Consider the following 26662-nt stretch of genomic DNA (forward strand, 5'->3'; position numbering starts at 1 on the left):
TCCAAAACCTACTGCTATAATCTCAATGTCAAATGTTTCTCCAAAGCCCATTACTCAAGCCCTGGGCACTACTGGGAGATTTTGAGATTCTCAGGAGTGGGGCCTTGTAGAAGGTCTTAAGGTCACCCGGTATACACCCTTGAAGGGGACTGTGTGACTAGCTTGTCCTATTTCTTCTGTTTCTTGGATCATGAGGTGTGTGGTTTGCTCCAACAGATGCACCTGTCATGTTGTGCTACCCTTGCTAGAGACTCAAAAGCAAAGGGTACCTAGCCCACCATTTCAGACTTCAACTTTCAGAAGCATGGGACAAAATAAACCTTTTCCTTTTAAAAGTTAACTGCCTCAGGCATTTTGCTATAATGACAGAGGCTGACCAGTACATCAACAAACTTGGCCAAAATAGGGTCTGCAATAGTCATAGGAAACAAGACTCTAGAGAGCAAAAGAAGATGAAGAGAGATATTGTAAAAACACTAATAGACAGGGCTCCTTTTAAAATTTTTATTTATTTTTAGTCTTCTGTATCCATGATTGACCTTAAACTTGAGGTTAAACTAGAGGGTAACTTTGAATTTGTGGGGTTTTTTGTTGTTGTTGTTGTTTTTGTTTTGTTTTTTCGAGACAGGGTTTCTCTGTATAGCCCTGACTGTCCTGGAACTCACTCTGTAGACCAGGCTGGCCTCAGAAATCCACCTGCCTCTGCCTCCCAAGTGCTAGGATTAAAGGTGTGCTCCACCACTGCCCGAATTTGTGTTTTATCCTTCTGCCTTTACTCTAATAAGGACAGGGCCAATCCGAGAGAGAAAGAGAGAGAAAGAGAATGAATATGAATGAATACATGAGTGAAAGCCTTGGAGTAGAAGGCAAGAAGGCTGGCCCCAAAACACATCTGAGCATTTTGCAGTCTCCATCCATGAGAAGTAAGGTTAAAATTACCCCAAGAATGGTCTTGAAGACAGAGCTCCCATGCCACACTCCTAAGCCTCCTAATTTTCTGAGTTCTGACAAAAGTGTAAATTTTCCTTTGAGTTTTTTGGTTTTTTGGACAATGGTCAAAAGCCTAAGTGTGTTTCCTCTGACACTCTGAACTTTTTTTCTTTCCTTGACATCCTCCTCTTCCACCTCAAAGCTCCTATTGACCGACTCTGCTTTGTCCGAATGCCAGCTTTCGCAGCCCCTAACTCATAGCTTGCCCTCTTTTCTTCTCCATCTCTCATCATGGCAGCTGCTGAGATTTACAGCTTGCCTGACTTGGTTTCCTTTCACACTCTAATAAAATTGTCCTTGAACTTGAAGAAAAAAGTCTTGCAAAGGAGGAAAGGAGTGACAGTGTACTCCATCTGCCTCATATTTAGTGTCCTCAGCAATCAGACAACAACCCTCAAGTACAGCGGCTGTCAGACAAATACAGCCAAGGTGTAAGAAGGAAAGCTGCAAGTCTGCACCCTACTTGCTACCTGTAAGGGGAAAGGGCAGTACTGGAAACAGAATTGGGGGAATTAAAGAAAACCCAGCAGAATGGAGGTGGCATACGCCTTTAATTCCAGCACTTGGGAGGCAGAGTAAGGAGGATCTCTGAGTTGGAGGCCAGTCTGGTCTAGATAGAGTTCCAGGACAGCCAGGGCTATACAGAGATACCCAGCCTCAAAAATAAACAATCAAAAGCAAACCCAAATTGATTTTCATCACACTCTACTCCTTTCACCACAGTAAATTTCCAAATGAGTATTTGCAATATTGCTGACAGGTTCAATGCTTGCATTATTACTTCAAATATAGAGACTTAGTTTAAGTTTTATTTTGTAAGCATAATTTCTTTTTTAAAGGTTTACTTATTTGTTTGTTTGTTTGTTTATTTATTTATTATATGTAAGTACACTGTAGTTGCCTTCAGACACACCAGAAGAGAGTGTCAGATCTCATTATGGATGGTGTGAGCCACCATGTGGTTGCTGGGATTTGAACTTGAGACCTTTGGAAGAGCAGTCAGTGCTCTTAACCGCTGAGCCATCTCACCAGCCCGTAAGCATAATTTCTAAAATTCAAATTTGATTATTGTCTTAGGGTGATAAAACACCATGACTGAAAAGCAAGTTGAGGAGACAAGGTTTTATTTGGCTTCCACTTCCATGTTGCAGCCCATCACTGAAGCTTCCTTCAGTCAAGACAGGAACTCAAAACAGGGCAGGTAACTGGAAGCAGAAGCTGATGCAGAGGTCATGGAGGGGTGCTGGTACTGGTTTGCTTCACATTGTTTGCTCAGCCTGCTTTCTTATAGAATCCAGGACCATCAGCCCAGGGATAGCAACACCCACAATGGGCTGGACCCTCACCCATCAATCCCTAATGAAAAAAAAAGTCCTACAGGCTTTCATATAGCCTGATCCTATGGAGGCATTTCCTTAACTGAGGTTCCCTCCATTCAGATGACTTTAGCTTGTATCAAGTTGATATATAAGCATCAAGCACAAGTATTTCACTCAATTTAAAGTCTTCAGGAGCTTAGGATATAATTCAATTGGTAGAATGTTTGCCTAACATGCATGAAGCCCTGGTTTTGATCACCAGCACCATTTAAACTGGGAGGCAGGGGATAGTAGTAGACACAGGATAAGTTCAAGGTCATCCTGGACTATACAGGTAGTTGGTAAAGAAAGGTTGTTGGTTTTGTTTTTTGTTTGTTACTTGTAATTCATGAGTTCTTGTTTCAAAAAAAAGAAAATAAATAAAAAAATGTCTTTAGTGGTTCTCCATATCCTGTGAATTAAACCCCCAAACCTGAGAACACAGAAAGCCTTTGATAAACTAGCATCTATACCCCCGCTTCTAAACTCATTGGTCATCTTTTTTTTTTTTTTAAACTTTAGAGCTGGGGATATATAGTTCAGTTGGTAGAGAAATTACCCAATATCAGCAGGTGATGGGTTCAATCCCCAGCACTGCAAAAAAAAAAAAAAAAAAAACTGGGCGTGGTTATCAAATACCAGCACTTGGGAGACAGAGGTAGGAAGATCAAAATTTCAAGGTCACCCTCATCTACATAGCCAGCTTGGGATGTAACAGATCATATCTCAATTTTATTTCCTCTCACATCTATACTCATGACAAGCAACTCTAATGAGAGGCAGCCCGGCACACAAGTTAGAAGGGGACATATCAGAAAGGAGAAAGGGATTGGCAGGAAGAGGAGAGGAATAAGAATATTCTCAAGGGGAAATATGGTAAAGTACATTTTATATGGATGAAACTGTAAAAGAATAAACAAAAGGAAACAAAGGGAATTCCTACTTTAGGCTCCTCCCAATACTATGTTTAATCATTCCTGTATCCACAGTGCTTAACAGCATGACACACAAAATAAATACTTATTGAGTAAATAAGCCCTGTAATCATTAGACCATACCTCGATTGAGAAACAGAATCCTTTTGGTCAAAGGTTTTTTCCTTGTCTAAGTTTTGAGCACAGCTTGGAGTGGTTTCATGTACAATCTTACTCTGCCCTTTCTCCTTACAGAAAGGATGAACTGGATTTGTGTTCTTCTTCCGAGTCGTCAGTTGGTTTTCATTTGCACAAGCTTTAGACATGATTTCACTGGGCTTATAGCTGCGAAGCTCTCTAGACTGGTTTATATCCTTATCTTCTGCTCTGGTACCTCCAGTACTATCTGCACAGAGACGTTTCAAATTGGTCTGTATGTTTACTTTCATAGATGGGGTATTATCCTTATAGTGTCCACTCCTGTTTTGTTGCTTCTCCTACAATGTAAGAAATAGCAAGTAAATAATTTCAATACAATCATTTCTTCATAATACGCCTTACATTTCTTTAATATAAAAACTTTGATTCATACTGTAGCACTTATAGTAAAAGAAATAATTTACATTAGGAGGAAGAATTATTTATTTAATAAATGATATTGGGATACCTGAGAAGCTATGTGGAAAAAATAACATAGCCATATGATAGTTTCACAACAGTAAAGTAAAAATGAATCAAATATTTTTAAAATGTTAAATGAAACTATAAAGGCTCAGCAAGATAGCTAGGTTGGTAAAGGTGCTTGTTCTCCAGACACATGGTAGAATACGACTAGCTTCTACACACACACACACACACACACACACACACACACACACACACACTCACACACACTGAGAGAGAGACAGAGACAGAGACACACAGAGAGAGACAGACAGAGAGAGACAGAGATTAAAAAAAAGTAAGTACAACCATTATAAAACAAACTATTCTCCAGGGGTAGAAGTCCTTTCCAAATACTATACAATAATACATCACAAAAGGAAAAACTAATATGCTTGATCACATAAAATATCTTTGAAAACTCTCCTAGAGACCAAGGACAATGAAGGAGAATGGACTTAGAGGGGAAAAGAGCAAGAAGCAAAATCAATGGCAACCCAGACACGGGAATCATATATAAACCATGTACTAGACCATAGAGTAACTCTTAGAAAGCACTAGAAAAAAAGACCTGCCTAAGAAAAAAAGTCAACAGTAGTATGGGCTGGTAAGCAAGTTCACTGGACAGGAATCATACATAGCTCTTAAACACAGGAAAACTCCTCCATTTCATTGTAATAAAAGAAAATACTATTGAAACTACACTGTAGTATCTTTCTTCTCTCCTGACAGATTCAGAACATCTGAAGAATAGACAGCATAAACATTACTGGCTAGAGTGTACACATGTATCCATGATGAAATAACTTGGTAGTTGCCTTCTTTCTTTCTTATGGATTGATTGATTGATTGATTGATTGAGACAAGACCTCATTGTGTAGCCTTGGCTGGCTTCCAAACTGATACATACACCAAGCTGGCCTCAAACACACAGAGATCCCCCTGCTTCTGACTCCAGCGTGGAGTTAAAGATTAGCACCTCCATGCCCAGCCTTTAAGTTTTTGTTTTATTTGTATTTGTACACCTTTTATAATAAAATCTATATGTATAAGAAAACTCTACAAATTACTTTTACATGTCAATGTTCTTAACTGTTGTAATATCTAATAGTTGTACATAATATTTATCAATAAATTCATCCAACAGAACACTGCAAAGAACTAGTTTAGAGTAAAAATTTATTAAACACACATTTTACTTTAGTCCTCTACAAAACTTATTAAAGATAATTTTTCTTTCTTTCTTTTGACTTACTACTACTACTACTGTTGTTCTGTTTCTAAGACAGGCTTTCTTTGTAACTCTGCCTGTCCTGGAAGTTGCTTTGTAGACTAGGCTAGCCTTGAACTCAGGGATCCACCTGCTTCTGACTCCTCAGTGCTGGATTAAAGACGTGCGCCATCACCAACTGGATAAAGGTCGGTTTTCTAAGAGGAGTAAACCCACAACAACAGGCAGCAATGGAATAAAAAATAAATAAATAAAGGGCTAAACAAAACGTCAAAACTAAAAAGACAGGTGATTAACCTATGCAGGTTTGATAAAATCAAGTCCAAAACTGACTACTTAAGATATAAATCCTTAAAAGGCACATCAACATGAAAATTAAAATGTTGGAGAAGGAAGGGACTGGGAGGGGTGATGGAAAGGGAAACTTGTCAAGATGTAATATATGAGAGGAGAATCAGAATAAAATAAAATGTAAAATGCTAGGGATAAGGATTATACAAGCTTCTAATTAGAGAAAGTAGGGCACACGAAGGGATTAGAATAACATTGAAGGCTGTAACACAGTGGAGCAATGAGCAGAATAAAAAAAAATTAAGGGGGCATGAAAAAGGGGGCAAGCCCTCCACTCTAGAATCTGGTTTGTTTGTCCTGACAGCTATGAATGAAGAAACTCCAATCCAGGCCAATAAGATAGCTTAGTGGGTAGAGGAGGTTTGCCAAGCAAGTCTGAGGAGCTGAGCTCAATTCCCCAGAACCCACATAAAAGTAGAAAGAAGGAGCAGCTCTTCAAAGCTGTCCTCTGACCACCACACACACACACCATGGGACTCTAACACAGGTATGGTTACTCACCTCTTATGCCTGTAAATACATCACAGATCACACGAACCCCAGGCTAGCCTTAAATTTGCTATATAGCCAACATTATCCTTGAATTCCTGGTCGCCTGCCTCCACCTCAATGCCGGGATTACAGGTGTATGCCACCATGCATGATGGGAGATTCTTTCCGATAAGAGAACTACGTAGGGCTAAAGAGATGGCTCAGTGGTTAAGAGAACTGGCTGTTCTTCCAGAGGGCCTGAGTTCAATTCCCAGCAACCACATGGTGGCTCATAACCATTTGTAATGAGATCTTATGCACTCTTCTGGTGTGTCTGAAGACAGCTACAGTGTATTCATGTACATAAAATAAAAATAAATCTTAAAAAAAACCCAAAGAACTACATAAACCAGTAGTAATAAAAAACTTCATATTTTTATTTAAGCTTTCTTTAATTTTTATATTTTGTTACAAATTTTGTCCTTTGAGCATTAAAAATTAGAAAACCATATATTTATCTTGAGAAGCCAACATGTCTCCAGTGTATACTATCCTTTTCTTAGTATCTCTCCCTGTAGTAAATACTTAATAAGACAACTAATCCTGCTTTAGTATGGCTCTGAAATCCTTTTCTGTGGCCTAGTTAAGAATGTGGCTTTGTGGGGGGGGAGGGTATGGGGGACTTTTGGGATAGCATTTGAAATGTAAATGAAGAAAATACCTAATTAAAAAAAAGTAAAAAAAAAAAAAAAAAAAAAAAAAAGAATGTGGCTTTACCTGTATGAAAATTACTAAGAACACAGAATGCTGTTCATGTTACTGAGAGCAGCGCCAGGCTGTCTCTCTACTGCGGCATCCCCTTCAATATACTGAGAGAAGAGGATTTCTAAAAAATATGTAGACTATCATACCCCTCAAAATTACCATTTAATTATAAAAGTAAAAATATTTTTAGATTTGTGTGTTCTTTAAAAAAAAAAATTACAGCCAAATTGCTCTTCCTCAAAAAGATGTAGAAGAATGTACTCCATCAAAAGAAAAGAATAAAACAAAAAAGGAGAATTAAAGTATAAAGGACAAAAACTGAATCTACCAGATTATGATAAAGAAGTATCTCACATAAATTCAAAAAAGGCAAAACACCCAATTCAAATGGCGTATTTCTCCAAAGATGAACTGCACAGGGACAGATGCTCAGCACCATTGTGGGAATGCAAATCAGACAACAATTTACCTCTACTAAAATGATCATTTTAAAAATGAAAAATAAGTTGTGGCAGACTATGAAAGAACTCATGTGCAGTGCTCTGGGAGTGTAATGGTGTATGTGCTATGGAGACCAAAGTGGCAGTTTCTCAAAAACCTACACGCACAGTCACAGCATGGCCAGGCAATTCTACTTCATAAGACGTGCAAGTCTCAAACAAGTTTTTGAGGTATGCGCATGCGTGCGTGCATGTGTGTGTGTGTGTGAAAGCTGAGGATGTAGCACAGTGGTAGTGTAGCATAGAGCAGCACTGGCACACAAAGACCTGGGTTTGAGCCTCAAAACCTCAAAAAATTATGTAATATACATTTATACATCAAATACATAAAATAACTGTAGGGACAGAAAGTAGAATGGCTACCAGGGTGAGCAGACTGAAGAGTTAGGAGTTATTTAATGGGCATAGAGTTGGTACAGGATATTTTATGATACATAGAAAACCTAATTGTTAGCAAACCATGGAAGCCTAAATAGATACTGCATTTGTCAGGTGCAGTTAGGTGCATCCTGAAGAGTGCAGTGTGAGTGTGCCTCTAAGAGCCTCCATAGATAAGAATACTAAAGAATGGAAAGTTCCTGCCTATTTTAAAGCAAGTTGCTTGGGAGAAATCTTGTGGTCTTTGCTCTACGACCTAAGGCAAAGTCAACGAAATGGCCTTGAGCTACCCCTACTGACCTGGCTTGGAGCACCCCCACCAAGATGGTGACATGGTTCAGCCTGCCAAAGGTGTCGGGGAAGAGCTACAGACATCTTTTATAGCTACTGGACCTCTGAAAGCTAGCTCTCTCTCTCTCTCTCTCTCTCTCTCTCTCTCTCTCTCTCTCTCTCTCTCTCTCTGGCTTGGGAGAGATTTTATGTAAAGAGCTCCAGGTAAAAGATAGGGATTCTCCGGGCTTACAGAAACAACAGAGAAGCAGCTGGCAGGACACAGGTAAAACAGTTCTAGGAAAGAGAGCTAAGGAGCCCTTCCTGGATTTGGAAGAACTCAAGAAAAAAGTAGAGTAGCTCAGTAGAATGACACAGAGAGAAAGGTTTCTAAACAGATGGCAGTTTACTTGTAGAATCAGGCTTGTAAATAGATATTTTGTATATAGTTCAGAAAACAAAGCTACCTCTCTGAACTAGGTTTTTACCTCAGTTTATACCTCCCATGTCTTTCCTGGTATAAATATTAGATAATTTAAAGAGTTATACAGAGTTTGAGTTTAGAACAATGACTATGTTCTGGGAATATTGCAGTCGTTTAGTTATTACTATTGCTGTGATTAAACACCATGACCAGAAACATCTTGGGGAAGAAAGCTTATACTTCCATATCACTGCTCATGATCCAAAGAAGTCAGGTCAGTAATGCAAAAAGGCAGCATTCCAAAGGCAGGAGCTGCTGCAGAAGCCATGGAGGGTGCTGCTTTCTGGGTTGCTTCACACGGTTTGATCAGTCTGCTTTCTTACCTAGGACATCCAGCCCAGGAGTGGCCCCACCCACAATGAGTTGATCCCTTCCACATCAGTCACTAATTAAGAGAATGCCCCACAGACTTGCCTACAGCCCAATTTTATGGAGGCATTTTCTCAGCTGAGGCTCCCTCTTTTCCAATAACTTCAGTTTTGTCAAGGGGATATAAAACTAGCTAGGACAGCTAACAACTTAACACACAAATGTATTCACTGTTAAGCCACAACTTTAAGATTAAACATTAATAAAGACATCACAATATAGATCATCTTACAAACCAGTCTGTACATTTTTTGTGGCATTTTTGTTTCTTTAAAAAACAGACATATATATGTTTTTGTTTTAATCCCAGGTATGAGATACAGGGCTGTTTTAAATTGTCCACAGCAGCTGACTATGACTTGCTCTTAGCACGGGTGTGATTTTGCCAGTGGCAGATAGTTTTTGTGACTGTTTGATGTTTGGAATTCTGGGGACTTTTCAGAGGGTCTATAAATTAGGGGTGGGTTGTTGGTTGCCATTTGTCATATGTGAGGAAGAGAAGGAGGAGGAGAAGAAGAAGGCAGAAGAGGGAGGGGAGGGGAGAGGAGGAGGAAGAGGAGAAGGAGGAAAGAGGAAGGGGGAAAGGAGGAGAAAGAGGGAGGAGGAGGAAGAAGGGGAAGAAGGGAGCGGAAGAAGATGAAGAGGAGGAGGAGGATGAAGAGGAGGAGCAAAAGGAGGAGGTGGAAGAGGAGGAAGAGGAAAAGGAGGAGGAAGAGGAGGAAGAAGAGGAAGAGGAGGAAGAGGAGGAAGAAGAGGAAGAGGAGGAAGAGGAGGAGGAAGAGGAAGAAGAGGAAGAGGAGGAAGAGGAGGAAGAGGAAGAGGAATAATAACAATTAGATATCAGATGGCAAAGATCAAACTTGTCCTTAGGAACTCCACACCCCTAGTCAGCAGAAGTAGTCTAATGATATCACCCCCTTTCCCCTCTCTCCTTTTCCTTCCTGGGTAGTGTTAGGGGTTTGAAAGGGTGGAAAAAGGACAAAGAAGAGTGGAAGAAAGAACCCTCAAAGTTGCCAAAGTCCAGCTACACCAGCCCTACAGTCTTATAAACTTTATAAGTTGTCTCTTTAAAAATACCCAGCGTCTTTTAAAGTTCAAATTCTATGTAAAACTCTGTAACATAGCCAGGCAGTGGAGGCACAAACTTTTAATCCCAGCACTCAGAAAGCAGAAGCAAAAAAACCTGGTCATGTCCTAGGCCAACTTGGTCTATGTATTACATGTCAGCCAGCATACCACAGTGAGATAGTAATTCAAACAAATAAACAAGCAGAAGGTCTAGAAACAAGGGTCAGGGAACAACAGAGTTGCACAACACTATGAGTGTTTAAAAAAATGACTGAGGTGGAGTCAGGCATGGTGCTCATGCCTGTAATCCCAGTGCTTGGGAGGCAGAGGCAGGAAGACTGCTACATGTGTGAGGCCAGCCTGATCTACACATCAAGTTCTAGGCCAGCAAGGGCTACAAAATAAGACCTGATCTCAAAAAAGTAAAGAAAATTTGATATGAAAGAATATATATTATGACAATTTAAAAGAACAAATAATGCACTTCACTAAAAGCCACTGGATTAGGTAACAAGTGAATAGAATGAACATTATATCTCAAGCTGTTGGTGGCTCAGTCAGTAAAGTATCTGCCTTTGAAAACATGAAGATTTGAAGTGAGATCCCCAGAAAGCACATAAATATCTAGGCCTGGTAGTGTACACCTGTCATCCCAGCAATGGTGAGACAAGAGGTGAGACGGGCAGATCCCTGGAGGTGTTTAAGCCAGCTATCCTGGGGTATGTGGTGAAGTTCCAAGCCAATGGGAAACTGTTTCAAACAGAAGGTCGAAAGCACCTGAAGACAAACACCTGAAGGTGTCCCCTGACTTCCATAGCTTGTCATACATATGTGTACCACTTCCTCCAACAATGTGTGAGGAGAAGTCATGGAGTCCTGAGTGAATGTGTACTGTTGATATGGGCACAGCTATGTCAAGGACACAATGACTTAAGCTCATTAGAGTGGCAGAGCCTTCTCCAGGGGAGGCTCAGAGGAATTGGCAAGGCCTTCCTCCGGTCCAAGTATGAGTGTTTACTAACAATGGACCAGTGTGCAAGAACTGACAACTGTGGCCTCCTCCTCCAGGATGACAGTAACCTCCCACTGAGAGCTGTTACCTCTTCCTCCTTATGCCCTAAATAAACTCACTGAGCTGCCAGGTTGTGAAGTGGGTGCCCTCCATCGGAGTAAGCGCAGGCCACCTAATCTCAGCTTTTCTGCATGTGCGTCTGTTTGTTCTTCAGTGTCTGTCATTTCTTTATTGCAGTGTCACCCCAGTCAGGTTTCCAGAACAAGCCATGGAGAATGGATACACATGAACACACGCACATGAGTGTGGCCACATAACCCCTCCCACAGATACATACTCTATGTATTTATATATAATTTAAACCTCAATAAAAATATTAGGCGTGGTGTACACCTTTATCTCAGCTCTCAGTAGGGAGAGACAGGCAGATCTCTGGGAACTCAAGGCTAGCCTGGTCTACAGAGTGAGTTTCAGGACAACACCAAGAGACACTCAGTGAAACTTTGATTCTAAAAACAAAGCAAAACAAAAAATAAAAAACCAACCAAACAAAAATTACTATAAAACAGTATACTGTTTTAGTCAGCATCAGTCTTATATGTACCCCACCCCCATTCTACAAAGCCTGATTTATTTTGAATGTATGTATATGAGTGTTTGCCTGCATGTGTGCATACTCACTACATGTATATCTGGAACCTATGAAGATCAGAAGAGAGTGCCGGATCCCCTGGAACTGGAGTTCCAGATGGTTGTGAGCCACATGTATGCTAAGAAATGAACCCATGCAGGTCCTTGCATGAGCAGCAAGTGCTCGTAACCATGAGCCATCTTCCAGGCCCTCACCTCTTAAATATATGTCCCCTCTCAACCTTTGCCACTTAAGTAATCTTGTGCAATTACTCTGTGATGCTTGTACAACAATGGAATCATCTACTGATGCATCTGTCAGACCATAACCCTACAATTTAGACACAAGCTTATGTGCCTAAAGGGCAGAGGGATCAAAATTACATTTTCTTCTAATTTTGTTGAACTATTATTCAGATGTTAGATCTCTTGCTTTTATCTTTTATGAAGTTTATCTTTTCTGTTACCATTTCCACTTTCTCAAAAATCACTTGGAGGGGGGCTAGAAAGATGACTCTGTGCTTAAGAAAGTTTGTTGCTCTTCCAGAGAACCTGAGTTCACTTCCCAGCATCCACATTGGGTAGCTCACAGTCATCTGTAGCTCTAGTTCCAGAGGATTCAACACCTAATTCTGGCCTCCATAGGCACACGCCCACACACCACACACCTTTATAACTCATGTGAGGCACCTAGAGAAATGGCTCAAAGGTTAAGAGCTCTTCCCATGATCCAGGTTTGATGCAGGTAAAACACACATGCATATTAAATTAAAACTAAAAAAAAATCATTTAGGAGCTGAAGAGATACCTCAGTGGTTAAAAGAGCACATTACTCTTGCCGAGGACCTGGGTTCAGTTCCCAGCACCCACATCAAATGGCTCATAACTATCTATCAGTCTAGCTCAAAGGGATACAACACCCTCTTTCAGTTTTTTAGGGCTCTCTTAAATCTGTGGCATGCACACACACACATACACATACACATAAATAAGTAGGTCATGAAGCGACAGCTCAGTAATTAAGAAGCATTGCTTCTCTTCTAGAGGATATGAGTTCAAATTCTAGCACCCACTCCACATCAGGCAGCTCACAAGTACCTATAACTCTAGCTCCAGGGGATCCTATGTCCTTCTGGCCTCTTCAGACATAAGGAGTCTGTCTCTCTCTCTCTCTTTTTCTCCCTCTCACCCCCCTTCACCCCCTCTCTCTTACACACACACACACAAATAAAAATAGAATCTTTTTAGTGATAAAGATAAAAATAAATGTAAAAAAAAAATCTGTTATATGTTCAAACTTCAGTCCTTAAGCATTACTCTTAAAATTTACACCACTAGGCTTACATTAAAAATATTTTAAAACAACTGGAGAAAAACATTCTTATACTATTTTAAAATATTTGCATAGAGTTCTATATTCTGGGAAATGAAAAACTCACCTCTTTCCCTCCTTTTTCAAATTGTTTTATTCTGCATAGAATTTCCTTTGCTGCCTTCCAGTGCTCTCTAAGAGTCTCTTTTTCGCTTATGTCCTTTAGTTCAATTTCATTTTCACCAAAAGAATTCTGTCCTAGACTTAGAGATAATTTCCCAGCTTTGTAGTATGGGATGGCATGGGGTAGGGAGGGGAAAGGGAATAAGGGGTTTGTCATTATTAGAAATGTTACTGTCACATTTTAATAACACCCATATTCTACCCATCCTACCTTCAAACTATATCCATATACAATAACTGGTCCTGAAAATGAGTGGAAAGAGTGCACAGCAGAAACTCAGGACTTAATCACAAATTAGGCTCCACTCTTCATAGTTAGAGGAAAATGTTATTTCAGATACAAGGTTATTGGCTTTAAAGTAGTTTGTTTGGAATGAAGGAATTAAAGTCAGGGCCAATAACATGCTAAGGATATACTCTCTTACTCAGCTGTATCTCTAGACCAAAAGTAGATTGTTTTGGATAGCTTTTCATCTACTTGACACAAGGTAGAGTCATCAACTGAGAAAGTGCCTCTATCAGATTGCCTAGAGACAAGCCTGTGAGTCTGTGGGACGTTTTCTTGACTAAGGATTGATGCAGGAAGGCCCAGATCACTGGAGGAGATGCCATCCCTGGGCAGGTGGTCCTGGGCTGTATGCAAAAGTAAGCTGAGCAAGTCGTGTAAGCCATGTAAGCAGCACCCACCCCCCGTCCCTGATTCAGCTCCTGCCTTGAGTTCCTGAGCTCACCCCTTCATAGCGGAGTGTAAGGTGTAAGCTGAAAGACATTCTTCACTCCCCAAGTGGCTATGGTCACTGTACTTATTACAACAGTAGAAAGCGAACTAGGAGACTAGGTATGCTTAAAACACCATCCTCCTAAAAATGTATTATGGTCATAGTTTTTTGTTCACAAAGAAATCTTATAGCTACTACCAGCTCTCTGGGCTCCAGCTAGACTGCTTATCAATTCTTTAAATACGCCAGGCTCCCTCCTAAGCTAGGACCTGTTGCTTAGACCTAAGATATTTGTCCATAGCAATTCAGATCTCTGCTCAAGAATTACTTTCATTCTATGATTTGGGACCCTTTCTCCCAAAACCATAGCTTTGCTTATAGTTTTCCAGGTATCCACAGTTTACTCTCTTATAATCTTTATGTCAGTGTATAATAATGCCAAGCCTCAGTTTTTAGAATGACGATTTCTTTACGTAGACTAAACTTATATGTACATAGTTTCCTTATAACTGTATCTCAATCCCAGTGCCTTACATGAAACTTAGCATATAACAAAAATTTCTGCTCTTAAATAAATAAGCAAATGTACTTTATGATTTAAAAATAAGTTACAAGGCATAAAATAGTGAATTCTCTCAGCTGCTGCTATCTGGAGGTTCTCTTTAATATAGTCTTGAGTATGCTGAAAACACCCTAATAGTCATTTTCATTTTTTTTTTTTTTTTTTTTTTTGTTTTTTTTTTTTTTAAGATTTATTTATTTATTATATGTAAGTACACTGTAGCTGTCTTCAGACACTCCAGAAGAGGGAGTCAGATCTTGTCACAGATGGTTGTGAGCCACCATGTGGTTGCTGGGACTTGAACTTCAAACCTTTGGAAGAGCAATCGGGTGCTCTTACCCACTGAGCCATCTCACCAGCCCTAATAGTCATTTTCAAATTATATCTGCTCTTTCCAGGCCTAAAACAGTAACCTAGAAGCTGAAGGCTTGGCTAATTAGAACACATATGAATTTATCTTTGCAGTGTTGGTTATTATCTTCCCTTTTCCTTTAGAATGGGTTCTTACTATGTAACTCACAAACATCTGCCTCTGGTCCTGAAATCAAAGCTGTGTGTCACTATGTCTGACAGCTGATATTTTGGGCTTGTATGTTTTAGATAACAGTCTTAGTGTGTAGCACTGGCTGACATGGATCTGCCTCTGTAGATGTCACTGGCCTAAACCTCACAGGGATCTGCCTGCCTCTGCGTCCCAGGGCTGGGATAGAGGTGTGCACCACCACACCCAGCCAGTTGATCTTTTCCTAAGGTAATGGTAAACTTACTAATTTTTTTGCAGTTGTGAAGCACGTAAGTGGCAGCTTTGCTTAGGTCTTCATTCTTAAACTCAGTTAAGGCTTGTATCATCAATGGAAGCCCATTGTTTTTTAAAAGTTCATACTGATTTTTCTCTGTAAAAATATCAAAAATTAAAATGGTGATTTTTTTTCATGAAGCATTTAAGTATGAGATCATGATTCATCGCTATGGTAATTATGAACATGATTAAAACTTTAAAATAAAGACTTTTTAAAGTATTTTTAATTTAGGTGATAATCTGCTTACATAAACTACATTAAGTTTCATAAATGATTTCTAACATGTAGCCACATTCTAAAATAAAATGTTTTCTAAAATTTAGCCACAACAGGCCATACCTCATACCAGTAAACAAATAGCTCTCATTTGGTTTTTTTAAAGATCAAGACTGGGGCTGGAGAGATGACTCAGTAATTAAGAGCACTTGCTGCTCTTGCAGAGGACCCAAGTTTGGTTTCCAACACCTACATCAAATGGTTCCCAACCACCTGTAACTCTGGCTCCAGGGGATCTGATACCCTCCTCTTTTGGCTTCTGTGCATCTCCAGAGAGACACTTATATATACACAGAAACAATAATATTCATAAAGGTTAAGAGAAAGAATAGAGAAACTGATAAAGGAAGCAAAAGCTGAGGGAAGAGAGCAGAAGAAACGAGAGAGAAGGGAGAAGACGAGAAGTGGGAAAGTGAGATGAGGAGGGAGACCATTAGAGTGGAGGCTGTTGGAAGGAATGAACTACAGGAGGCTGGGGTGGACACAGGAAGAGGAAAGCAAACCTTTCAAGTTTTCACTGAAGGTTAGAAGAGCTGACCTTTCAAGGCTTTTGGTGAGAGAGAACAGGATTAGAATTGTATACTGACATGGTGAGAAGACTGAAAAATGAAGACAGACAGGAGCTTCAGTGACTAGCCAAATAGAATATGAGAAAGAAAATAAGAAGCTTAAATGACTGGAGGGAAAGCTGGATTTTAAGAGGGGAAAGAAGCAAAACCATGTTTCCACCCCTCTGTGCTAATACACACACTGAATTAATTGAGAACTTACCACAATCCTCTGTGCAGTGACCAATGGCAAGTATGATGCTAAATTTTTCTCTTGAATCAAGACTTTCATGAAGCAGTAATGCCAGAAGTGTAGAAACAATGTGGTACTTGGATAATACCACTGTAAAAGCAGCTGCTAGTTTAATATAAAAAAATAAGTACAAATTTAAATTTTCTAAGTACAAATGTACAATATGTTTGCAGAGTTTATTCAGGAAGGATATGATAGGCCTATATAATATCTAATATATACATGTCACATAATATCTAATATATTAATTTAGATAAATATATTGTAAGATAATGATGACTTACTATAGTCCTCTTATATATTCTTTTAGTTGTTATTTTGGGACAAGTTTTCTCCATGTAGTTCTGGCTGACCTAGAATTCTCTGTGTAATTAGAGTGGCCTTAAACTCACAGAAAGCCATCTACCTCTGCATCCCCTGTGCTGAGACTAAAGGTGTGCCATCATGACCAGCCCTTAATGTGATTTTTTTTTCAACTACTGTTAAAAATATATGAATTTGTTTTTTAGATTTATAGAACATTACAGTATATTTGTCTCAGTTACAAGATAACCATTTTGTTACAATAAGAACTATCATTAAATAAATTGTAAGAATTATCAGCATTTCTTTCTTTTTTATTAGATATTTTCTTTATTTACATTTCAAATGTTATCCCCTTTCCTAGTTTCCCCTCCAAAAATCCCCTATCCTCTCTCTCTCCACTCCCCCTGCTCCCCAACCCACCCACTCCTGCTTTCTGGCCCAGGCATTCCCCTATACTGGGGCATAGAACCTTCACAGGACCAAGGGCTTCTCCTCCCATTGATGACCGACTTGGCCATCCTCAGCTACATATGCAGCTAGAGCCATGAGTCTCTCTGTGTATTTTCTCTTTATGTGATTTTAAAAAGAATGTTTTTTTTTTAGTTGCTTTGCATGATGCTGTAAATATGAACTAATACTATAGTCCTAAAAGCTGAATATATGTACTCTTACCTTATATATCTACTGGTATCTACACTGGACAGTAAGGGCATTACTAGATAATCAAACCCTGCTTGTGATTGAAATATTCTCTTATCTGATGCTGCAATGAAGGATATATAAGCCTATGCTTAACTGTGGTAAGATTCAAGAAGTATACTATGTTAAGCTATACTTCTCCTCATAAGGTATATATTTACTTTACTTTTGATTGCTTGAGACAGGGTCTTAAACTGCTTAGGTTGGCTTTAAAACTTACTATTAAGCTGAGGCTAACCCTGAACACTAATTCTTCTACCTCTACCTCCTAAATTCTGGTTTCATAGGTATGCACTATCCTGCATGGACTTTATAGGGCTTTCAATAGAGTTCACCCAGAGTCTAATAATACTGGTACGAACAATGCTCAAGGTTATGAATTACTCAAGGAACTATATATCATTTACACTTTTTTTTTTTCGAGACAGGGTTTCTCTGTATAGCCCTGGCTGTCCTGGAATTCACTTTGTAGATCAGGCTGGCTTCAAACTCAGAAATCCGCCTGCCTCTGCCTCCCAAGTGCTGGGATTAAAGGTGTGTGCCACCACCGCCCGGCCATTTACACTTTTTATATTTACTTAATGTGTTTGTGTGTGCACTTACACATGTGTCATGGTGCACACATACAGGTCAAAGGACCACTTTATTTCTCATTTCACCACATGGGTTCCAGGATTGAACACAGGTTGTCAGGCGTGGCTGCGGGCACCTCTCCCTGCTGATACATCTCATGGTTCAAGGGACTACATCTCAACAATTTTTAGGTCTTCAGGACTCAGCACACAGGAGGTATTCAGTTACTGCTTATTAAGTAGGCAGCTAGGGGCTGAAGAGATGGCTTAGTAGTTAAGAGAACTTGCTGGTCTTATAGGTGACTCAGGTACACTTCCTACCACTAACATCATAGCTCACAGTCACCTGTATGTCAAGTTCCAGGATATCCAACATCTTCTTGTGGTTTCTATGGCTACTAGGCACACACATGGTATACATAAAAACATTAAGGTAAAACACTCATATACATAAAACACATCTCTAAAAGCTCAGCCATCTACTTTTTGGCCTGATGGTGAATGTGAAGACTTCCTATTACAAGAATTTACAGACTACCATTCTAAATGATCGCACAAATGAGAAGCAGATGTGTCTGTGGCTCATGTGTACACCTGGTATGTCAGCCATCACCCTGGTCACATAAAGGCATGATCTCGTTCTTTAAGCTTTATGTATAGGTATGCATCTCTATATAAGAAGATGCAATGAGTGTGCAGGAGAAGATGTCGGATCCCTGGAGCTGGAGTTATAGGTGGTTGTGAGCCATCCAACTTGGGTGCTGGGAACAAAATTTAGGTCCTCTGGGAAAGTAGCCAGAGCTCTTAACTGCTGAACCACCTCCATAGCTCAAATCCAATTATTTACACAATTCCCAAAATTTTATAAATTGAGTTTCCATTTCTGATATCTCAATGTCTTTTGATTTGTCATCTAAAATTTTTTTTATTAAGGTTGCTTTTTCTTTTTAAAGACAAAGTCTCACTGTGTGATCCTGGCTGGGATGCAGAGGGTCCATAGCAGGCACCACCACATCTAGATAACTTTTTTTTTATGTATTTATTTTTAATTAGATATTTTCTTTATTTACATTTCAAATGCTATCCCTAAAGTCCCCTATACCCTCCCCCCATCCTGCTCCCCTACCCACCCACTCCCACTTCTTGGCCCTGGTGTTCCCCTGTACTGGGGCATATAAAGTTTGCAATACCAAGGGGCCTCTCTTCCCAATGATGGCCAACTAGGCCATCTTCTGCTACATATGCAGCTAGAGACACGAGCTCTGGGTGTTGGTTAGTTCATATTGTTGGATAACACAACTTTTTAAGTGATAACGATTTAAGAATAAGACGGTCTTTTTTTGATTCTCTCATTAGACCTAAAGTCAGACTTAGATATGAATCCTTAAACTAGGAATTGATTCCTTTCCACTTGTAAGAAGCTAGAAATTTTGCCCACAATAGTACATAATGTAGCATTTCAGCATTCACTGTGTTCAGTTCAAACAAAGTCCAATTACAGAAGATTAAGCTTTCTGACTCACAGTTATCAGTAATACATGCATCCATGGTCTTTGTCACTATGACTGCAAGCTTAGCACTGGAAAGAGTATTGTGTGAATCAGACTCCAGCTGCACAAGAACTTGACACAAAACATCCAGTCCACCCGAAGAGACAAAGCAGTTCTGAGCGTGTGCTTAAGAAATAAAGCAACAAAACCATTAATATTTCAAAACTGACAGTTGTATTGTTTTATTCACTCATTTTACATTAAATATATTTTTATTTGACTTTTTAAATACTGAAACTCTCTGAAATTAAGGGATTAAAAGTTCAACTTTTGTCTATTTATGTGCACATACACACACATAGTAACATAGTAACATTCCCCCTGACACAGTACAATGATAATGTAGAGTGAGACAGCCCTTTGCTTTGTATAGGAAATCTTTCATTTCATTTCTGAGAGCTGGTCTGTTCTGTAATATGAATAAAGTGCCCTTCATAACTATTAAACAAGTATTTCAGTAGAGCTATAAAGAACAAATTCAGTATGGGTGGAGAATGGAAAAGTATAGCCCTATCATCTTAGGACTATGAGGTCGGGGCAAAAGATAGTGAGAGTCAGCCTGGGCTTACAGCAGGACCCTAACTCAACCTAATAACAATAAAAGAACAGATTCATTCATTTATCTTGGTATTATGACCAGTAAGCTGCCTGTTTTCTAAATTCCAGCATAACTCATATCTCAGACTGTTTTGCTCTACAAATAACAATGAGTCTCACTGTTTCAAAACCACATATAGTTTTGTTTGTTTGTTTTTTGAGAAGCAGGGTTTCTTCTATGTATTCCTGGCTTGCTGTCCTGAGGGCTGGTCTTGAACTCATAGACATCCTCCTACCTCTGCCTCCCAACTGCTGATATTGGAGGAGTGTGCCATCACACCCTGCCACATATGACTTTTATTTACCCTAAGTATTTTGCTTCTTAGAGCACAAAATTCTAACATATCATTGAGAAAAGACTCAATAACTGATATATACAAAATTATGTTTATATATTATATATGTATAAGTTTATTTATTTTTAATTTTAAAAAGATTTACTTATTTATTTTATATATATGGGTACACTGTAGCTGAACAGATGGTGGTGAACCTTCATGTGGTTGTTGGAAATTGAATTTTTAGGACCTCTGCTCGCTCCGGTCAACTCCGCTCACTCAGGCCCAAAGATTTATTTATTATTATACATAAGTACACTGTAGCTGTCTTCAGACGCACAGAAGAGGGTGTCAGATCTCATTACGGGTGGTTGTGAGACGCCATGTGGTTGCTGGGATTTGAACTCAGGACCTTCAGAAGAGCAGTCAGTGCTCTTACCCACTGAGCCATCTTGCCAGCCCTTTAAGTTTATTTTGAGACAAAGTCTCACTATTTACCCCAGCTGGCTTCACAGTCAAGATTCTCTTGCTGTTTTTTGCCAAGTGATGTTACAGGCACCTGTCACCATGCCCCAGCTTGAAAATCACGTTGATTAGAAAGGATCCCCTGAAGCTCTGAAGTCAGTGTCTCTAAAGCTTCTAACCTAGAAACAGGCTTGTGACCAAGGGATATGAGGCCAGTAGTTAAAATCCTGCCACAAAACTTTTTCCTAGGTTCGTCTAGTTCCGAGGATAATGATTTAAATGCCAGGACAATTAAAAGCAAATTTTAATTTTTATACAGTAAATAAAAGAGATATTTGCCTAAAATAATATCACATCCAGAATTTACACAGCTCATTTATTTGGTGCTAGGGACTGAAATCAGAAACGTATTCACACAACATCAGCATTTCTCCACTAAGCTACATCTCTAGCCACTACCCCTTTCCAAAAACACATTTTGGGTTTATATTAATGATTTAATTATCTCTGTTTTAGGAGACAGTCTCATGCAGCCCAGGGCGCACTGAGCTCCTTATGTTGCTATGACTGACCTTTGACTCCTGGTTTCCCTGCTTCTACCAGTGCTGGCATTACAGGTTTGTGCCACTATCTGAGAAAGGAACTAAAAATTATACAATGTAATAAAAATAATAGTTTTATTTATTTGGGAATATTTGTATTTATTCTTGTGGAAAGATAGAAACTGCATGCTATGGCATGCATATACAAGTCAGAGAACCCCTTGTGGAGTCAGTTCTCAGCAAGCACCTTTACCCACTGATTTCATGGCCCTTAAAACCTTCACTCAAAAAATTTAAATTTATCTTTACATTTACTTATTCATATGCATGTGCACACATATACTACAACACATATGTGGAGGTCATTGGATGACTTTTGGAACATAGTTTTCAACTTGCATGATATAAATTCTGGGCAATCAAACCCAGACAGTCAGGCTTGATGTTATGAACTTTTACCTGCTGAGCCATCTCGCCATCTTAGTTTTTTTTAAGAACAAGCAAACATTTTCAACATTACGGTGACCACACAGTATTTTAATTTTTTTTTAAAAGGATGGTTTTGTTCCTGTTTGTGGTTTTCAAAGTTTAGTTATTTTTTTGAGACGAGGTCTCATGTAGTCTAACCCCTTCTGGTCTCTGTGGGTGCCTGCATGGACATAGTGCATATATACAGACAAGCAAGCATACACATACATAAAGTAAATGTTAAAACCCACCCACAAACATTATACATCTCACGATTTACATATTATTTCTGCAACGTTGCAATGTTTTGCTCTGTTAGTCCCCTGGACCACAGTGACAACACTTAAGATGTGTTGCCTATAGCTCTGGTGCTGGGGAAACAGGCAGATTTCAGGGCTTTGCTGACCAGCAAGTCTAGCTGAAACAGCAAGCTTCAGTTTCAGTGAGAGACCTTGCCTCAGAAAGTATGGTAGAGAGTGATAGAAGATTCCTTGACCTCCACATTGGAATGCACAGGGAAGTGTATCTGCCACCACATGTGCATATGAGTACATGCCCACAACATACATAAACAGACACAAATGATAGTTTTACGTTTCTAATAATTTGTTGGGGCACAAAGAAATACTATTTATTTTGTATGTCCTTGTAGTAATACTGCTTACAGTTGGCAGAATGCTGCTTGTATTCTAGTACTAATTTGGGCCCCCAAGACGGGTGCCCCAGAGATGAGAGAGTCCACATTTAAGACACTGAGTGATCCTGCCCCCAATTAATTGTGATCAAAATAAAGATGCCAACAGCCAATAGCTGTTCTTATTTTGGGGCTAGGGAGATGGCTCAGTGGTTAAGAGCACTGTCTGCTCTTCTAAAGGTCCAGAGTTTAATTCCCAGCAACCACATGGTGGCTCACAACCATCTATGTAGAAATATGATGCCCTCTTCTAGAATGCAGGTGTACACAGATAGTGTATTCGTATACATAAAATAAATAAATAAATAAATAAATCTTTAAAAAAGATGAAAAATAATTTTCAAAAAGAGTTCACTATGTAGAGCAGGGCAAACTCACACAGATGGCATCATCCTAACTTGATTTTTAAATATTGCTATATATTTTTACATCTAGGGCTGGGAATGTAACTCAGAGTTGGTTAGAATACTTGCCTAACATATACAAAGCAGTGGGTTTAACTCCTAGCACCATATAAATCAAGCATGATGATGGTACACATTTGTAATTCTAGCATTTGGGGGAAGAGGCAGCAAGTTCAGAAGTTTGAGGTTATGCTCAACTACATAGAGAATTTGAAGCCAACTTAAATTATATGAGGCTCTGTCTCATATAAATGAATAGTATTTTTATATCTATGTTCATAATAGATTTGACGTATAATTTTATTGAAATGCCTTCTTTTGACTTGGGTATAACACTACAGGATGTATTCAGAAGTGTTTCTTCTAAGTTTATTTTTAGGAATAATTTATATAGAATTCTGGGGCCTTTTTTCCTGACCTGCTTGGTGGAGTTCACCAGTAAAATTATCAGGTTCTCATATTCCCCTGTGTTTATTAAAGCTTTAGTTTGTGAATTCTGCTTGATTCAGAACTGTGGAATCAGATGTAATGGAATACACCTGTAATCTCAGCACTTTGGAGGTGGAGGGGAAAGAACCAGCTCAAAGCCAGCTTCAGCTACCCAACAAGTTCAAGGCCAGACTGAACTACACAATACCCTGTCTTGAAGAAATTAACTTGGGACTGGAGAGATGGCTCTTTGGTTAAGACCACTGTCTCTTCTTGGAGGAAGGGGACCTTGGTTAAGTTTCAAAACCCACACGGTGGGTCACAACCACCTGTAACTCTAATTCCAAAGGCATTTATATGCTCTGGTCTCCAAAGGCACTGCACACATAAACATACAGGCAAATACTCATATTTTAAAAATCCTTCAAAAATAAATTTAAAAAAGAACAAATAAATAGACATTCCAGATAGAGGAATATTCAAATTATCTATCTTTTTTGAGTAAGTTCTAGTCATTTCTATATTTTAAAGAATTTGTCCAAGTTATTAGAATTTTCTAATTGTATGATATAAAACTGTTTCTACTATTACTTTACTTTAAGCTATGGTAAGGAGGCTGGAGAGATGGCTCAGCAGATAAGGGCACTAGCTGCTCTTCTAGAGCTCCTCAGTTCACTTTCCAGCACCCACCTGGTGGCCATGACCACCCATCCATAAAGGCAACTGATGCCCTCTTCTGGCATGCAGATGTACACGCAGCAGAGCATGCATACACATTATACAAACAAACAGCTCTGATAAGATCATGAGTGAGGAATGGAAAGATGGCTTAGCAGTTAAGAGAACTGGTTGCCCTGCAGACCTGAGTTTGATTCCCAGCACTCAAAAGGCAGCTCATAACTCAAACTCCAATCCCATGGAATCCATGCCTCTTTTGACTCCACTGGCACACATGTAGACAAACACTCATATACAGCAAATAAAAACTAGGAAACAAAATCTAGAGTGATGTCCCTTCTTATGGTAATTCAGGTTGGTAATTTAAATCTTTGAAGGGGGATGTGTTGGGGAAGAGGAAGATAAGAGCATCACAGCCCAGTATAACTCACTATACATATAACCCAGGTTAGCCTTGAACTTTCAACATCCTTATCTCTTCAGTTTCCACAACCTCCAGAAATCTAAGTTTTTAATAACATGAGATTTTTTGTACATTTATTTTTAAAAACTGCATCTATGCTCTGACCAGGGAAATAGTGCCTTGCTCAGCCATCAGTAGGACAGCTTCCTCCTGTGGCAGACAACAAATACAGAGACCTGCAGCCAGATGTTATGCACAAAGTGAAAGACCTTGGAACACTCATCTCTAAATGGGATGCCATTACCAATCCCTCCCTCCTCAGAGCTCAGGATAAGAGCCAGAAGGGTCAGAGGACATCAAGGAAGCAAAGCTTCTTTGAACTCACAGAAACTGCGGCGGCATGCACAGGACCTGCACAGGTCTGCACCAGGTCCTCTGCATGTACATTATGGCTTACAGATTAGCATATTTATGGAATTCCTGAGTATACAAACAAATGAGTCTCTGATTCGTGTGCCTTCTCTTGGGCTTGCTTCCTTCTGTTTGTTTTGCCCAACTCTGATATGATAGCTTTTGTTTTCTCTTATGTATTTTATTTTGTTATATTTTAATTTTTTTCAAAGATTAAATATTACTTAAATATAAAATTTGTATGTATTATTGAGGAGTCATATATGCATGTGCATGTTGTATGTGGAAACACATGCATGCACATGCACTTTGGAGGTCAGAGAACAACTCTGTGGAGCCAGTTCTCTCCTGGCACTTTGATGTAGGTTCTGAGGATCAAACATGGCTCCATCAGACTTGCATCTTTTTGAATGGCAAGTGCCTTTACAGACTGAGCCATCGCATTGGGAGGGGTTGATTTCATTGCTTTATTTTGTGAGGGTATTTAGGAAGGGGGAAAAACCTACATTGCAAGATGGGTATAGTGGTACATACTTACATTTCCAGAACTCAGGAGGTGGGGAAAGGAGGATCCTACGTTTAAGGTCATCTCTAGCTGTATAGACATATATACCTATAGAAGCCAGTTTGGGCCACAGGAGATTGTTCTCAGACCCCACCTCCTAAGAAACAACTATACTGTTGCCAACATCTTTCCAATATCTTCCCAATAATATCGACTTCCAAGATTCTCTTATATTCAAGAGACTAGCCAAGAACTTAAGGCAGAGGCAGGTCAGTATCTGTTTGAGGCCAGCCTGGTCTACATAGTGAGTTCCAGGTCAGCTAGGGCTATATAGTGAGATCCTATCACAAACAAAACAATCTAAATATATTTAAAATGTTCCAAATTAGAAGTATTAAACTCATTAATTGAATTTTGTAGTTTTTTGTTACACTTTTAAATGCATCTCTTAATATACAACCTAAAAAATAATGAATACTTACTATTATTTGCAAGAGTAAGTCCAATAAATGAGCATATAGGTCGAATTACCTCAGGTCTCATGCAGTTCATTAGCCATTCATTAACACATGGAAAAAGTGAACAACAAAGCATTTGATTCTCATCTGAAAGGAAGAACACCATGTTTTAATCTGATTTTTGCAAAATATCAGTCACCATTTGTTTTTATATTTGGATTTCAATTGTTGAAATAATTACCATTTTGAGGATTGTTGACACATACACACAGAGTACTGCACACAGACGACCATAGCAGATAGCTCTGGAAAACACTATTATCTGACAAATTCAACTCATAATTGGAAAGAACTGTCCTATTGGGTTAAAAAGAAAAGGTAATGAATTTTTTTAAGTGTTCTAAAGCATTTTATAAATGTCCTAAGCAATAACAGTAAGACATTTTATTTACTTACCTGAACATCTGTGACAGAACTTCAATACAACCCACTTCTCTCACAAGAGTTTGTCCATTTCCTTAAAAAAGAGCCAGATATTACATGAATATGACTTTTATTTAAAAATAATTTTATAAAACTTAAGATACTTAAGTGATATTATAATTAGCTTTTAAGCTACTTTAAAGTATTATGAAATATACAGAATTACAGTAGGAAAAAAACCTATGATCAAGGGGCTGGAGAGATGAGTCAGCAGTTAAGAGCATTTTCTGTTCTTCTAGAGGACCTGGGATCAACTCCCAGCCCCCACATGGTCGCTTACAACCATCTATAACTAGTTCAGGGGGACCTGATGCCCTCTTATGGCTCTGTGGATACTAGGCATGCACATGGTGCATAGACATACATGTAGGCAAAACATCCATACATAAGTTTTTAATTTCCTTTAAAATACTGTGCTTAGCAATTTACAGCATTCAGTTTTCCTCTAAAAATTACAAACTGCTTACTTTAAATTATACTTGTTACAATATGAAAATAATCTCCAAACTAGAAAGACTACAAATCTTTTTCAGATTTTCCACAGTTACAAAGAAACAAAATCTAGAAGCAATTCAAGTAGCTAACAATTTCAAGAGTTAAATGAAACAAGTTT

General features: G+C 39.0%; 1 protein-coding gene across 11 annotated transcripts in view; it reads right to left on the bottom strand.

Annotated features, from left to right (window-relative positions):
- Positions 1–26662, bottom strand: part of Terb1 (telomere repeat binding bouquet formation protein 1) — a 63170-nt gene that overhangs the window by 22562 nt on the left and 13946 nt on the right. For 8 of the 11 annotated variants that reach the window (XR_003947307.1, XM_011248404.2, XM_011248405.2 and 5 more), the window contains 8 exons: positions 26023–26083; positions 25808–25923; positions 25591–25713; positions 19208–19360; positions 16078–16212; positions 14998–15123; positions 12894–13048; positions 3407–3759 (listed from right to left, as the gene is read on the bottom strand). Coding sequence is in view for 10 of the 11 variants with exons in the window: in XM_011248404.2 (XP_011246706.1) it covers positions 3407–3759; positions 12894–13048; positions 14998–15123; positions 16078–16212; positions 19208–19360; positions 25591–25713; positions 25808–25923; positions 26023–26083 (1222 nt within the window). In the remaining variant the exon portion in view is untranslated. Of the gene's footprint in view, positions 1–3406; positions 3760–12893; positions 13049–14997; positions 15124–16077; positions 16213–19207; positions 19361–25590; positions 25714–25807; positions 25924–26022; positions 26084–26662 lie in introns of those variants that run through there. The other 3 variants (XM_011248403.2, XM_030243609.1, XM_006531102.4) reach the window with 3 other exon arrangements.

Source organism: Mus musculus, chromosome 8 (genome assembly GCF_000001635.26).
Source record: "Mus musculus strain C57BL/6J chromosome 8, GRCm38.p6 C57BL/6J".
In the NCBI taxonomy this organism is placed as follows: Eukaryota; Metazoa; Chordata; class Mammalia; order Rodentia; family Muridae; genus Mus; species Mus musculus.